Source organism: Micromys minutus (assembly GCF_963924665.1).
Source record: "Micromys minutus genome assembly, chromosome: 10".
Lineage (NCBI taxonomy): Eukaryota > Metazoa > Chordata > Mammalia > Rodentia > Muridae > Micromys > Micromys minutus.
The window spans coordinates 61,372,350-61,387,545 of record NC_137979.1 but is presented as its reverse complement, the minus strand read 5'-3'; the positions used below and the strand labels follow the sequence as shown (position 1 = coordinate 61,387,545).

Here is a 15,196-nt window from a genome sequence, read left to right as displayed (position 1 = left end):
CTCTTCCAAAGGATGAGGGTTCAATTTCCAACACCTGCACGACAGCTCACAACTCTCTGTAACTCCAGCACCAAGGGGTCCGACACCCTCACAAATATACATGCAGGCAAAATACCAGTGCACATAAAATAAATATAAGTAAAAACAGCAGCAGCAGCAGCTCGGCATGGAAGCACAGCCTGTAACACCACACTTGAAAGGTAAGTGAAGGCCACGCCTACCTGTGTTATGTATGAAGACTATTCTAAAACCTTCTATCCACTAATCCCGAAGGACAGCAACTGAGTTCACCTTAGTAATAAGATCAGGAGCACCAGGTACGAGTACTTGTTCCACTGTCTCACGCTTGTGTACTTGGGCCTGGTGGATGACTTACTGGGGTCATCAGTTTCTAAGTGCCACAACAAACAGCTGGTTTCTCCATTTTTTGTGTAGATAAAAAGGTATATATACATATACATACATACATACTAGGTGGTGGTACACACCTTTAATCTCAGTACTTGGGAAGCAGAGGCAGGCCTATCTCTGTGCCTGTTCTACAAAGTGAGTTCTAGGACCACCGGGCTACATGGAGAAACCCTGCTTTGAAAAACCTAACGGGGGGGGGGGGGGTGGGGGTGAGAGAACTGGAGAGAGCTCAGTGGTTAAGAGCACTGACTGCTCTTCCAGAGGTCCTGAGTTCAATTCCCAGCAACCACATCCGATGCCCTCTTCTGGTGTGTGTCTGAAGACAGTGTCAGTGTTAGTGTACCCACGTGACATAAATAAATAAATAAATAAATGAAACAAGCAAACAATGACAATTATACTGTGTCCACTCCTTTGTCTGTAATTTCAAAATGATCAGAAAAGCATTCACAGTATCTCATGAAGAAACAGAGGCCACAACTCGTGCTGGCCACCTCCATCATCTCAAGAGCTCTAGAGAGTGAGGAAAAGAAAAGGATTCCCACGGGAGGCCAATCTGAAACACAGTGAGTTCCAGGCCAACCAAAGCAAAAAAAAAAAAAAAAAAAAAAAAAAAAAAAAAAAAAGATGGCTCTGAGTGCTTGCTGCAAGCATTTGGACCTGAGTTTGAATCCTCATCACCATGTATAAAGCCAGGCATGGCCACACTTGCTTATAAACCCAGTGTTGGGAGGGAGGGAGAGTAGATGGCTATATGGGTGTTTTGTCTACATGTGTGCCTGTATACCAGAAGGCGGCATGGGATCCCCATGGACACAGCTATAGACAGCCGTAAGCTGCTGTGTAGGGGCTGGAATTTGAACTCAGAACCTCTGAAAGAGCAGCCAATGCTCTTAACCACAGAGCCATCTCTCTAGCTCCAAAGAATCTATCTTAAGGAAGTTAGGAGGGATAAGACAACTGATGTCCTCCCCTGATCTCCAAATGACAATATGTACATTACACACATATTCTCAAAAAGAAACCAAGATTTATCCCAACTTGTTTGGAATTTTACCTAAAACCATGATCCAAGTAAGCAGAGATCATTAAAAAAATTCCAAAATGAGGCCCAGTGGTACAGATTTGTAATCCCAGCTACTCAGAAATCTGAGGTAGGAGGATGTTCAAGTCCTGTCTGGGTAACAGGAGTTCAAGGCCAGCCTAAACAACTTGGTAAGATCCTAGCTTAAAACAAATGGAGGTATGTGTGAAGATACAGCTCAATGGTAAAGGCGATCCCCAACATGCAAGAGGCCCAGGTCCTGTTAAACACTACAAGTTGGTAAACCACTTGCCAAGCTTAGCCGAATCAATTCCTAGAACCCATATGGTAAAAGGAGAAAACCAATTCCTTCATACTGTTTTGACCTCCACACCTGGGGATGGCATGTGTGTTCACATATAGTCACATAAAAATAAATACATGTAGTTTTTTTTAAAAGTTCCAATAAGTTTACAAATTTGCAAATCAAAACCATTTTTTGTGACCAGATAAAGTGACATTATTCTGATGTTAGACCTTCGTATCAAAAGCAATGGCAAGGCTGTAGAGAGAACTCCAGTAAAAAAGGACCAACAAACTGACGACCATATTTGAAAGGCTAACCTGAGTTATACAGCAGTCAGTCTGGATGGTGTCAGCCAACATTAGCGTCAAAGAAACCAACAGGGCTGGAGAGATGGCTCAACGGTTAGGAGCACTGACTGCTCTTCCAGAGGTCCTGAGTTCAAATCTCAGCGACCATATGGTGGCTCACAACCATCTGTAATGAAATCTGATGCCCTCTTCTGGTGTGTCTTAAGACAGCTACACAGTACTTATATACATTAAATAAATAAATCTTTAAAAAGGAAAAAAAAAAAAAGAGAAACCAAAAGTGTCAAGCCAGAGCTCCTCCTGCCTGACCTTAGTTCTCAGTATTCCCAACAGATGCTCCCTGCTCCTGGCTTGAGTGTTGTTCAACCTCTCAGGTTCTGAAATTTCCACGGGTTGGGATCTCCTAAATAGGCACATCGCTCAGGCACCCAATGGGGATGAGAGGCACTCCTGGCACAGCAGGGAACGGAAACCAACATCACTGGCCTTTGTCTCACAGAATGTAGGCCTACTCGGACCTGACAGCAAGAAGACAGGGACCTAAGCTTGCAGAGCATGCCGCTTTTCCATTTTGACAACCTCATTTACACCAGCCATATGAGACTCCCTTGCCTGCCAGATTCCGAAGGGGCCTCCATCATTTACACCCCGGATGTCGCTGACTCAAGCTGGACAGTAAAGCCTGCAAAGGAGTGATTTCATGTCTGCACGTTTGACTGTTTAAGGGAATTCAAGCATGGGTGATCCTCGTGGGCAAGCTAACAGGCCTTAAAGATACAAAAGACCTCCGGTTCCCAGAGTCTCCTCCCAAGACATCAGCAAAATTTCTAGACAGGTCTAGTGCTGGTTGGTACAGAATTCGACTTGTCATGTCGTGGACTTATCACTCCCAAAGAGCCTGGTACTGTGGTTTTATGTCTGAGGAATAGTCAGGCCTCCAAGGCCTAGCCTGAGAAGTGTAGATTCGGGACCCGAGGTCCTGCCTTTCCAACTCGGAGGCTGAGACCGAGTTTCCAGCCCCACTGCCCGACCAGAGGTTGGTGACAGTAGAAGGAAACTGGGACCGGCCCCAGCAGGTTGGAACCGGTCTGGGCCGAGCCGGAGGAAAGGGGGGGGGGGGGAACAGCCTCGCGCTCTCCCTGCGCGCGTGACTCACGCTGGCCGCTGACGTCAGGCGTGCGCGCGCGGCGGGGGGGGCTCTACGTACGTGTAGTGCTGCGGTTTCTCGGGCTGTGCCTGCAGCACCTGAGCGGTAGCGGCCGGGGGCGCCGAGGAAGCTGCCGAGCCGCCGGGCCCGGGGCCCTTCGACATGGTCCTGTCTTCCTGCCTCTTCGCCGCTCCCCTTTTATTATTCAGTCTGCGCGGTCCGCGCCGAAGACCCACAGCGCCTGCGCCGCGCCACGAGAACGTGAAGACCCCCCGCACGGCAGCAAAGGTTGCTGGGAGTTGTGGTCCTCCTTTCGGGTAAAATTTTACCGTTGGCACAGTGTCGCTGCTAAAGTGCAAGACCACAATACCCAGAGATCTTTGCGGACTGTGTCCCGGATGCTTAGGATCCGGGATGCCTTGTGGTAATTGTAGTCTAGTCACTCTTACTGTTACCAGTGCGTTTTCAGTGTGGTCAGAGGTGAACTCTACCTTGAAAGTGGACCCTCCAGAGGGCAAAGAACCAGTTAGGAAGGCCTGAAAGGATTCCACGGAAAATGTTCCAAATGTAACCATACTGCCAACAGTGCAGTAATTGCCTTGCCTCCGTACCTGTACGTTTGGCGCACCGTTTCTAAAGTCAGCCTAGAGCATTGCCCAACAAGCAAGCAAGTCAGCCAACATCTTCATAATATAGTAGCCGGCTAGCAGACAGTTTGAGGAAGCTTTGTTTGAAAGAAAAAAAAAAAAAAAGCTACAATACACCATATTGTTCCTGGGCTTCATTAACATTTACCAAGCCTGAAACCTGGAACCCCTCCACTTGGGCTCCTTCTGAACTCAGTGGTTGGCCCAAATACCTTGTTTCCAGTAGGTTAAGGTCCAAGGGAGAACTTAATCTCTGTCTAGAGTAGTCTCTCTCTCTCTCTCTCTCTCTCTCTCTCTCTCTCTCTCTGAGTAATCTCTTAAGTACATAAGTTAGTTATAATTCACTCTGGTTCTTTTCTAGGAAAACCTTTTTGTTCGGGGGGGGGGCGGGAATACAAGGCAGTTGCCTCACATTTAGGCATTTGGTTTTATGAAATGATTTCTACAGGCTGGATATAGCTGTACATACCCAAGTGAAGAAAATCACAAGTTCCAGGCCAAGCTAGGCTATATATCAGAACCCTATCTCAAAACAGCACTGTGGCACTCGTCTTGATCCCAACACATAAGAAGCAAAGATCTCTGAGTTCAAAGCCAGGTATATGTAGTTCTAGGTCAGCCAGAACTACTTTGTCTAAAAACCCCCAACAAGAACAATAAAATCATAGGACAAAGATGCATAGGGGTAAAAGTGCTTGATCCCAGGGCTGATGTGCAGGTAGAAGGAGAGTATATATTTTTGGTTTTGATGTAGGATCTTACCTATGTAGTCCTAGCAGGCTTGAAACTTGATAAGTAGATCAGGCTAGACTTGAATTTACATGGACTTGCAGGCCTCTGAGTCCCAAAGACTGGGTTTCCAGGCTTGTACCGCCACACCTAGTCAAATCCATTGTTTTCAAAACCCGCTTGTTTGTTAAATGAGATCCTGTTAGTTTATAATTGCCTCATTAAAGAAATGCAACTGAGCTGGGGATAAACCATTGGTGTAAGCAAGCACAAAGCCCGAGTTAAGTCTGCAGCAGCAAGTACGCTCACAAATCTATAATTCCGGCACTAACACGGGGTGGAAGCATCGGGATCAGGAATCTAGGATCATCTCAGCTATAATGAATCCGAAGCTAGGGCTACAGCAAAACCCTGTGGTTGGTGGAGGGGGGAAGAGAGCCACAGAGCTCAGGGTTAAAGGTACTGGATCCCAAGCATGCCTGAGATCTCAGTTTGATCCCCTGTATGATGGGAGAAGAGACCAGGCTCCATATTTGACCCATGGCACAAATAAATAAATAAAATATAATTTTAAAACCCTTTTGAATCCAGGCAGTGGTGGTGCACACCTTTAATCCCAGTGGTCGGGAGGCAGAGGCAAGTAGATCTCTGGGTTCCAGGCCAGCCTAGTCCACCATGTGAGTTTTAAGACAGCCAAAATGACACAGAGAAACCCTGTCTTGAAAAGCCAAAATAAATAAACAAATACATGTTTGTTTGTTTTTTTAATGAAGCTAGGTGGAGTTGTTGACGAACACCTTTAATCTTAGCAATTGGACACAGAAGACAAGGATCTCTGTGAGTCTGAGGCCAGCCTGGTCTACATAGTAAGTTCCAGGCCAACCAAATGCTATACTGAGACCCTGTCTAAAAAGACACATGGGGAGGAGAGAGAAGCTCATTTCAGAAAACTTTAAGGGTGAGAGCTGGTGGGGGGGGGGGGCACGTGGAAATTGTTGGTGTCCAAGAGTGCCACATCCTTTTTGGTTTGTTTTTTTTTAATCTAGTTCTGTGTAACCTCACACTAGAAGCTGATTTGTCAGTTTACGAAGCCGACAAACCGGTCCTCCCTAAACAGGCCACGTCAAATTGTTTTGCCACTAAAGCTGTTTGAAGATGAACAATTCCAAAAGGACAAATAGAAATGATCATGAACTGCTTTGTTCTTGTGACGAAATCCGAGGAATTGGTTTATGTCTTCCCTTGGAATCCCCAGGTGAAGTCACTGCAGAAACCTCATCTGGTAAATTTAATTTTTAATGATAAGAGTATAACACAGGCTTCCGAACGAGCGTGTGCTGTATAATTAGAAGATGATATCATCCGAATTGCTTAATTTACTAGAGAGGAAATCGAAACCCAGGAAACTTAGGTAACTTGCAGAAAGTTACTCAGGAAGTTCATGAAGGGACAGGACAGGAACAGGACAAAGGCCCAGATGGTGCTGCACTTACTGTTGCTCTTACTGCAGTGAAGCCCTGGGATCAAGCCCAGGGCTTCAACTCACCACCTCAGGCAAGGGCACTGAGCTCCGGACCCTCCCCTCACTTGTACTTTGTGGATCAGACTGTACTTTCAGCTCCTCCCCATTTCCTTTGCAGCTTCCCCTCCCATTGGTCAATTAAGGAAAAAAAAAAAAACCTATAACTATCAACTAATAGACAGATGTGCTTCTCCAGTCTCTGTTAGATGGATGATTAATTACATCTACATCTTTTTCTTTCCAGGGGCAGCTTTAGCTGACTGTTCTTCCAGAGGTCTTGAGTTCAAATCCCAACAACCACATGGTAGCTCACAACCATCTGTAATGGGGTCAGATGTCCTCTCCTGGTGTGTCTGAAGACAGCTACAGTGTACTTATACATAATAAATAAATCTTTAAAAAAATAACTGAGTAATTTTTTTCCACACATACATGTAGTCCTAGCACTAAAACAGAGGCAGGAGGATTGCCACAAGCTGAAGACTATCCTGGACTACTTGTGGTGAAGCCAGGCATAGCAGTGTGTTACTCTAACCCCAGAAGCAGATAGAGCACTGTGAGTCCAGCCATCATGGTGGTGAAGAAAAAAAGAAAAGGAGGAGGAAGGGGAAGGATGAGAAAAGAAAGAAAGAGAGAATAAAGAAAGAAAGAAAATGAATGAATGAATGAATGAATGAAAAAGGAAGGAAGGAAGGTGTGGTAGCATAGACCTTTAATCACAGCACTCAGAGACAGGCAGATCCCTGAGTTTGAGGCCAACCTGGCCTACTACAGAGCCAGTTTCAGTCCTGGCAGGGCTACATAGAGAAACCCTCTGTAGATAGGTAGATAGGTAGGTAGGTAAGTAGGTAGGTAGGTAGATAGATTGATTGATAGATTGATGTCAACCTGAACTACATGAAACCCTATCTCCGAAAACAATAACAAATTAGATATACTAATTAAAGTTGTATGGTACTTGTTAAGAGAACTTCAGAGCAAAGTGTGGTAGATCTCACAATCTCACCCCTCAGAAGACTGAGGCAGGAGGATAGCCACAAAATAAAGATATACTGGAATACATAGTGATTTTCAGGGTAGCCTGGGCTACAGAGCGAGAAGGGATGGAGTCTCAGAGGAAGGAGTGGGCACATGGCCTCACTCACACATCTGAAATCCCAGCACTCTGGAGGCAAAAATCATATCTCTCTTGGCAACATGAGGGGTTCCAGACCAATCTGACCTAATTAAGGAGACCCAGTCTGAAAAACTCAAGGAATCAAGATGTAGCTCAGTAATTAATCACTCAACCTTAAGCTAGGGAGCATTACCAAAAAAAAATCACCATCTAAATTTTTTAAACTTTGGTAGGAATTATCATACCAGAGATTGTGTCAAAGATGCTCCTCCTATCTTTTCAAATTATTCATTTTCTACACCAATACTGTCGGCGTAGCATGGTAGAGCCTGTCACTCACATAACTGATTCTTGAAATTCACCATGTCAAATGTTCAGCTGTTTCTACTGTGAAACAAGGAATGAAAAAGCCAACGGTGTTCATTTCATCCTGTGAGCTTCCGAAGTTAAGAGGACATGCTCTCTCTCTGTCTCTGTCTCTGTCTCTGTCTCTGTCTCTCTCTCTCTCTCTCTCTCTCTCTCTCTTTCTCTCTTTACACAGACCAGACTGGCCTTGAACTCACAAAGATGCCTCTGCCTATGAAGTTCTGGCCTCTGTTGAAAGCCTATGCCTTCAAATGAAGATCCTAACAATCTCAAATTACAGATGTGTAAGAAATTGGCTCTTGGTTCTATTTTCACAGGAAGGAACACTCATGATAATAGACATATGGTTTTAGCTTTGACTCCCCTCTTTCTAGAGTTATTGTTTATGGTTTTCAGACATGTCTGGTTATGGCAGTGCCTTTGAGAGGCTGAGGCAAGATCATGACTATAAGGCCAACCTGGGCCACATGTGAAGATTAAGTCTCGAAAACAAATAAACGAAGCAAAACTTGCAAGTGGTGGTCACATCTGTAAGTCCAGCACTTAAAACACCAAGGCAGTAGGATGGGAACTTGCAGGCTGCCTGTCTCGATTTTCTTGGCTTTGACTGGTATCCCTGAAGCTAGCTTTGGTGTCTTATATTTGAATATTTTAATATTCTGAAGAACCTTCATTAAGCCAGAGTAAAGACTGGGATTTTTCTTTTTTTCTGAGGCAGTGTTTCTTTATACACCCCTGGCTACCCTAGAACTTGCTCTGTAGACCAGGCTGGCTTCAAACTGGAGGATCTGCCTTGGTGCCCTGACACCTTCCCAACCCCTAATCCCTACCCCCAAGAGTAGTTTTTTTTTTTTTTTTAAATACTAGAGACAGAACTCAGCAATTAAGAGTACTCAATGCTTTTGCAGAGGACCTGGGTCCAATTCTCAGCATGGTGGCTCACAACTAACTATAAATTCAGTGCCCTATTCTGACTTCTGTGAGCGCCAGGCAAAACATTCATACACACAAAACAAATAAATCTAGCCAGGCGTGGTGGCATTCTCCTTTAATCCCAGCATTTGGGAGGCAGAAACAGATGAATTCCTAAGTTTTAGGTTAGCCTGGTCTACAGAGCAAGTTCCAGGACAGCCAAGGTTATGCAGATGAATCCTGTCTACAAAAGACAAAACAAAACAATCTAAAATACTAGTGCTTTTAAAATGTTAGGTTTTTGTCAGAAGTAATAATTACGGAGCATTACACAAGGACACCTAGTTTTTAAATTATCTTCTCCTTATGGACACGATGCCCTCTTGAGATTATTGCATCCTCTCCTGGTATATTTAGTTCAGGCAGTCGAATTAAATAGTTCAAGAAATATATAGCCAGGCAATTACATCTTTGGTTGTTTTTCTAGACAGAGCCTCACTAAGGACCTCTGGCTGTTCTGTGATTCCTGTGTAGATTCCTGCCTCTGTCTCCAGGTTGCTGGATTAAAGAAACATGTGTACCATGGTGCCTGACAACTTCTTATTTAACTCTTAAGTACACTGAAATGAAAATATTTTGAAATGGCCTGAATTAAACATGCAAAAAATAGGGCTTTGTTGTTTTGTTTTGAGACACAGCCTTGCTGTGTAGCTTTGGTCCTGCCCTTAAACTCACACGGATTTGCCTGCTGCCAGAGTGCTGGAATTAAAGGAATGATCCAGTTTCTTTTTTTTTTGAAAGTGTTTTATATATCCTGGACTGGCCTTGAACCATGTATCTGTGGGTGACCTTGAGTTTTGGATTCTGCTTCCATCTCCTGATATTACATGTGAGGACCTGGAGCTTGGTTTATGGAGTCCTGGAGGGGAAAACAGAAACAGAATTCATAAAGACAAGATCTCCGAAGGATAGGTATGCTTGCCTTGGAACCCTCCATATGGATCAGGCTGGCCTCATATTCGCAGGAAGCTGCTTACCTCTGAGCCTCCTAAAAGCTAAGACTAAAGGCCCAAACCACCACCCAATTCTGAAATAATTTTTTGAATTTTAATTTTTTTGTATCTATTACATTTCCCCACCAATCAATTGCTCTATGCTTTCAAATGTGTATTTACAGTGCAAAAAAAAAAACCCCACTATATGCTGTAATATGATTGACTGGATTGCATTTCTCATATTATGCTCAATGATCAAAATTACAAAAAGTAAATTATTCAGGAAATAATTTTATTCTGCATTAAAATAATAATTACTATTATATTATATATTTATGAAAAATCTATTTAAAGTGGCCTCTTGATGCAGAAAAGTCGTAGGCTCTTGCCGGCCGGACTTCCTTTAATTCTAGGAGACTAGTGCAATTCATTTGCATTGACTTTCTATTGTAGAGCTTTGGAACCAAGAGAAGGATCCAAACATAGCTCCATTTTATCCAATCAGAAGAGCTGCTTAGTGCTAAACTCTGATTCGTCTATTCCTCTTTGCATCCATCCAATCATGGAGCAACTTTAACAGCCAATCAGTGGCCTAAACACCAGCCAATCAGGAAACGAGCCCGAAGTACGGCCTTTGTGTCGGGAGATGTCAGTGCGTCGGCGAAAGCTCCCGCCAATCGAAAAAGTCGTTGGTGTATGCAAATAAGGGTTCTGTGACGCACTGACGCAGCGTGAAGCGTCTCTATAAATATGGAGGCGTCGGGGGTCTTGGAGCGCAGAGCGGTTTGGTCGTTCGTTGGAGGAGCATCTTCCCGTTCTGCTCGGCGACTGCGGAGCTTGTTCGAGCGCGTACAGCGGCGCGTCAGTCCCAGCAAGGGCCTCAAACTTCGGCTTTGGGTGAGTTCGCGGTTCCGCCGGCCGCTGACGGCTCCTTGGCTTTTGGGGCCGCGGTCCTTGGCAGCCGACGGCCGGATCGGTGAGGCACCCCGGGAGGTCGGGTTCGGCCGAGAGGTTGGGTTCCGCCACCTCCGTCCTGTCTGCTTCCCGGTGGTGACTCACAGGTCCCGACGCCGGGTTCCCGGCCGCCCGTGGAGCGGGAAGTGGCTCCTCCCCGCGCTCCCCCTCCCGGGGGAGGCCGCGGCTCGACGCAGCCTGAGTCATTAGGGGAGGGGGAGGAGGCTGTGGCCATCTGCTGCGGCGAGGAGGGGCGCCTGGCAGCGGGAGCCCGGTGACCTGGGCTTGAACGCCGCTTGTCTCGCAGGTGAAAGAAAATGGCCCGAACCAAGCAGACCGCTAGGAAGTCCACCGGTGGGAAAGCCCCCCGCAAACAACTGGCCACCAAGGCGGCCCGGAAAAGCGCGCCCTCTACCGGTGGGGTGAAGAAACCTCATCGCTACAGGTAGGCAGAGAGCCGGGAACAATGACTTGGCCGCCCTCTTCTGGAGCGGGCGCTATCTCCCTTCTCCCAGTCCGTTGACGCCCTCCTCTGGTGACTTGCAGGCCCGGGACCGTGGCTTTGAGAGAGATCCGTCGCTACCAGAAATCGACTGAGCTGCTCATCCGGAAGCTGCCCTTCCAGAGGTTGGTGAGGGAGATCGCCCAGGATTTCAAGACCGATTTGAGGTTTCAAAGTGCAGCCATCGGTGCCCTTCAGGTAAAGGGGGAGACAAGGCTTGGTGGCACTGGGGGCGGCGGCTTGATTGGTCCAGTGGGAGTGCTAATGCTGTGGCTCTTGTCCTCAACAGGAGGCTAGCGAAGCATACCTTGTGGGGTTGTTTGAAGATACCAATCTGTGTGCCATCCACGCCAAGAGAGTCACCATCATGCCCAAAGACATCCAGTTGGCTCGCCGGATACGGGGGGAGAGAGCTTAAGTTGAGGCGGTTTTTATGGCATTTTGTAGTAAATTCTGTAAAATACTTTGGTTTAATTTGTGACTTTTTTTGTAAGAAATTGTTTATAATATGTTGCATTTGTACTTAAGTCATTCCATCTTTCACTCAGGATGAATGGGAAGAGTGACTGTTCACAGACCTCAGTGATGTGAGCACTGTGGCTCAGGAGTGACAAGTTGCTAATATGCAGAAGGGATGGGTGATACTTCTTGCTTCTCATGCATGTTTCTGTATGTTAATGACTTGTTGGGTAGCTATTAAGGTACTAGAATTGATAAATGTGTACAGGGTCCTTTTGCAATAAAACTGGTTATGACTTGATCCAAGTGTTTAACCATACATCACTGTGATAGAATGTGGGCTTTTTCAAAGGTTAAAGATACAAGTTTTAGCCACAGTGTAACAGTTTTCTTTAAAAAAAAAAAGTAAACCTGGCAGCTATAGAATACACTATGTGCATTTATAATAGCTATTTTATATATTGTAGTGTTCAACATTTTTAAATTAAATGTTTTACATTCACAAGTGGTGGGGAGTCTTGTCATTAAGGTGCGTGTAATTTAGTCCAGTTGGTATTTCCTGACTAGACTGCATTTGTTTTTAACAAAATAGAGAAATGCTATGCGTATTAAACCTTGCATAAGTCCTCATTCTACCACATGTTCACTGACCCCTGACCCTCTGGCTGGGAACAACACTAACGGGGATTTTATTTATAAGGGCTCTAGAGTGAAATAACAAGCTATTCACACCAGCATCATCTGTTACCAATCTAGTTAGTGCAGCTTTTCATTGTGTTTGGTCTTATGCCTAGATTGAGTTCGGTTTTGTTTCTTTTTAATCTTTAAGGGGGGAAAACTGTACAAGGTTTGTTTTTCCTTGTGTAGTTCATAAACACGGCGGTAAGAGTACAGCTTCAGCTTATTTGGACCTCTGCCAATGAAGATGGGTTAGGTTACACCTGGTTACTATCCTGGCAAAAAAATTCTTTTATAGAGATGGCCTTCAAGTGGTTTTTAAAAGTATCCTATTGAAGTTTTTAGGTCAATTATGTATGTTGACTAAATTTACAAATAAACTTGTTTATTCAACTAAGTGTCAAACTTAAATTGAATATACAAAGCTTTTAATACATCTGGTATCTAGCTCTTAGTTTCAACTATTTGGTGGAAAAGAATATTTAAAGTAACTAAAGAAAGCATATGAACAGCCAATATACTAAGAATGCAAACATGTTGGCATGACATAAGTGACAATCCATGTTTGTGGTACATGGGTGGGCTTAATTGCAATACATATGTCTCCATGATGTTAAGTTCTGAAATGGCTTGTTACAGAAATACTTGGAATTTTAGGATTTGCTGTCTTGGGATCTTACAAACTAGTAGGTTCGGATTTTTCTTTTCTTCCCTGGGGAAACAGTTTTCTCTAGCCTTGGCTGTCCTGGAACTCCCTCTGTAGAGCAAGTTGGCTTCAAATTCAAAAGATCTTTATCAGTGGTGTGAGCACTACTTGGTGTGGAATTTTTGTTTACCTAATTTCATAAAGTTGGGTGTCATTTTACTTCATGTTACTCAGAATTGAGCCCCTTCCAACTACTAGTGTAGTTTCTACTATTGATGGTGACTCACTGATAAGCCACATTGTTAAGCAGCTAGTGTGCATTAGTATGAGAATGGACCCGAGTGTCCAGCAGAGCATTTTAGTGAAGCTGTAGTAAAAAAGTGCATGTACCTCAGAGTGGCCTGGACATTCTGCCTCCCCCTAAATACTGGGTACTGGTATCAGTGGGCATGGTCCTGATAGAATTAGTCTGTAAAAAGTCTGAGGCAGTCCTGGGGATTGGTTTATTGAGCTGCTACCTGTAGTAACCAAGTTTCTGGCTTGGAGCTTGTAGGTTATTGGAAAGTCTGAAGGCAAATGCAATTTGTACTTAGGGACTAAGCATAGATTATTTTTGGTCCAAGCCAGGTGCCTATACAGGATATCCTTGGACTGGGATCTAGTGAAAGGGAATGTTAATTTTTTTCTCAGAATGTTCAGAGAAGCTTTGTACCTGTATGTGCAATGCAGTTTGAGCCCTGGGCCTTGTTAGGTAAGCACTCTACCACTGAGTTACATCCCAGCTGTGAAGTTTGCCTTCTGACTCAGAAGAGATGGGCTGGTTGCTGGTTACAGTATACAGTTTGCCCAGGCTAGTGCAGTTGTCTCTTTGATACTCATCTGCCTGTATCTGGCAACTCAGCAGAATAGTAAGCTTTCAATGTAGGGGCAAAGGTCAAAAAAAAAAAAAAGCTGGCTTCAAGGGTTTATATTTGTTGGATGTCTTAGACACACCAGAAGAGGGCATCAGATCCCTATTCAGATGATTGTGAGCCACCATGTGATTACTAGGAATTGAACTCAAGACCTTAGAAAAAAAGCAGTCAGTGCTCTTAACTACTCAGCCATCTCTCTATAGCCCTTGTCCTTTAACATTTTTTATCTTTTTGTCTTTGAAATTTTAACTAGAAATGTTGCCTCAGTGTCTACCAGTAGATGGGAGATAGAAAGGGAGGCAGAAGAGAGACTGGGTGGGGTCTGGTTTCTGGCCTACCACATTTGAGTGCAGATGTTGCCTTCCAAAGGTGTACAAGCTAGGCCCTCCAGCCAAGGGCTAGCTTGCTCAGGACTCTGAATACTTCCTGTCCTCACCCACTCAAACTGGTTTGCCAGTGGCTGGCTTAGAAGTGAGGTACCAATGACCAGTAAAGATGGATGGAGCCATGCCCTTAGCCAAATGTCTGCTCTTCATTTCCTGGGTTCCTTGAAAACACTATTATCTGGTGGTGGTCATCCAGACTTGAGTCTGAAGATCTGGAATGAGGTGGAGGGAGGAGTATGGCAGATCATAGCTGTTAATTAGACAAACCCATGATCTGGTCCTTCTGTTTTTGACTCACTACATATTTAACCTACCACTGAGCAGGGCTGATTCTGGCCCTTCTGCAGCTGGGCATAACCTTCAGGTATCTGCCCTTACCCTTATCTCATGAGCCCCTTGGGTGAAAATATTTGTCACCTCACTAAATAAAACAGTTCTCTTTCTGCATCTTCCTTGGGTCCTCATTGCTTTTCTTCTGCCTTCACTCCAGTGATAGTTAAACCTTCACTGGGTCCCTTTAGAGAGATGTCACTCCCAAGGGCAACTCCATCTGGCTGAGCTGACTTCTGATCAATATTTTGGCATGAACAGTTCCTTACAGTGACTGTCCCATGGGCAAAGTTAGGAGAAAAAGACAACCCGAATCTGTAGCACTCTGGAGAAAAATTGAGGCTGGAATTTTGGTTTTTTTTTTTTTTTTTTTTTTCCAGTTCAAGACAAGGTTTCTCTGTGTAGCCCTGGTTGTCCTGGAACTCACTCTGTAGACCAGGCTGGCCTTAAAGTCAAAGATCTGCCTGCCACCTCCTCCCAAGTGCTTAGATTAAAGGTGTGCACAACCACCACCTGGCTTACCTTCTCTCTCTCTCTCTCTCTCTGTCTCTATCTCTGTGTGTGTGTGCACGTGCACATGTGCTCTAGGAACTTGCACTCTAGACTAGGCTGGCCTAGAACTAACAGAAATTCACCTGCCTCAGCATCCCAAGTGCTAGGATTAAAGGCCACTGCCCAGACAGTTGCGACTGTTCTCATGGGCACTCGACCTAGCGGTTGGTGGCTTTATTTATTTATTTTTTTCCAATGCAAATGCAAGAGGTTTATTTTCCAGCGCCTCGATCCTCAATCAGCCCCTTGTGGTGAGTGACTAGAAAGTGACCCCGAATGGCTATAACAAG

At 44.8% G+C, this 15,196-nt stretch overlaps 2 protein-coding genes and 1 long non-coding RNA gene across 4 annotated transcripts in view; 2 read left to right on the top strand and 1 right to left on the bottom strand.

Annotated features, from left to right (window-relative positions):
• UNK (unk zinc finger) overlaps nt 1-3,615 on the bottom strand; it is a 32,723-nt gene extending 29,108 nt beyond the window's left edge. The window contains exon 1 of one of the 2 annotated variants that reach the window (XM_080924604.1): nt 3,258-3,615. In XM_080924604.1, coding sequence (XP_080780730.1) covers nt 3,258-3,361 — 104 coding nt within the window. In that variant the 5' untranslated portion in view covers nt 3,362-3,615. The remainder of the gene's footprint in view (nt 1-3,257) is intronic. The other variant, XM_080924603.1, reaches the window with a different exon arrangement.
• Nucleotides 3,418-6,493, top strand: LOC308426709. Its single transcript, XR_013975224.1, has 4 exons — nt 3,418-3,514; nt 5,347-5,439; nt 5,620-5,855; nt 6,340-6,493. It is a non-coding gene; the product is annotated as an uncharacterized lncRNA (long non-coding RNA).
• Nucleotides 6,494-10,258: 3,765 nt separating this feature from the next.
• On the top strand, nt 10,259-12,471 carry H3-3B (H3.3 histone B). Its single transcript, XM_080924605.1, has 4 exons — nt 10,259-10,382; nt 10,747-10,884; nt 10,986-11,139; nt 11,231-12,471. Exons 2-4 carry the CDS (start codon nt 10,757-10,759, stop codon nt 11,357-11,359), a joined length of 411 nt encoding a protein of 136 aa, XP_080780731.1. The 5' UTR covers nt 10,259-10,382; nt 10,747-10,756; the 3' UTR covers nt 11,360-12,471.
• Nucleotides 12,472-15,196: the final 2,725 nt, after the last annotated feature.

Bases quoted from the DNA above. Each gene is read 5' to 3' on its own strand.
- H3-3B (XM_080924605.1), top strand. From the start codon at position 10,757: ATGGCCCGAACCAAGCAGACCGCTAGGAAGTCCACCGGTGGGAAAGCC. The intron at 10,885-10,985 runs GTAGGCAGAGAG...GGTGACTTGCAG, and splicing joins AAGAAACCTCATCGCTACAG to GCCCGGGACCGTGGCTTTGA. The intron at 11,140-11,230 runs GTAAAGGGGGAG...TGTCCTCAACAG, and splicing joins CAGCCATCGGTGCCCTTCAG to GAGGCTAGCGAAGCATACCT.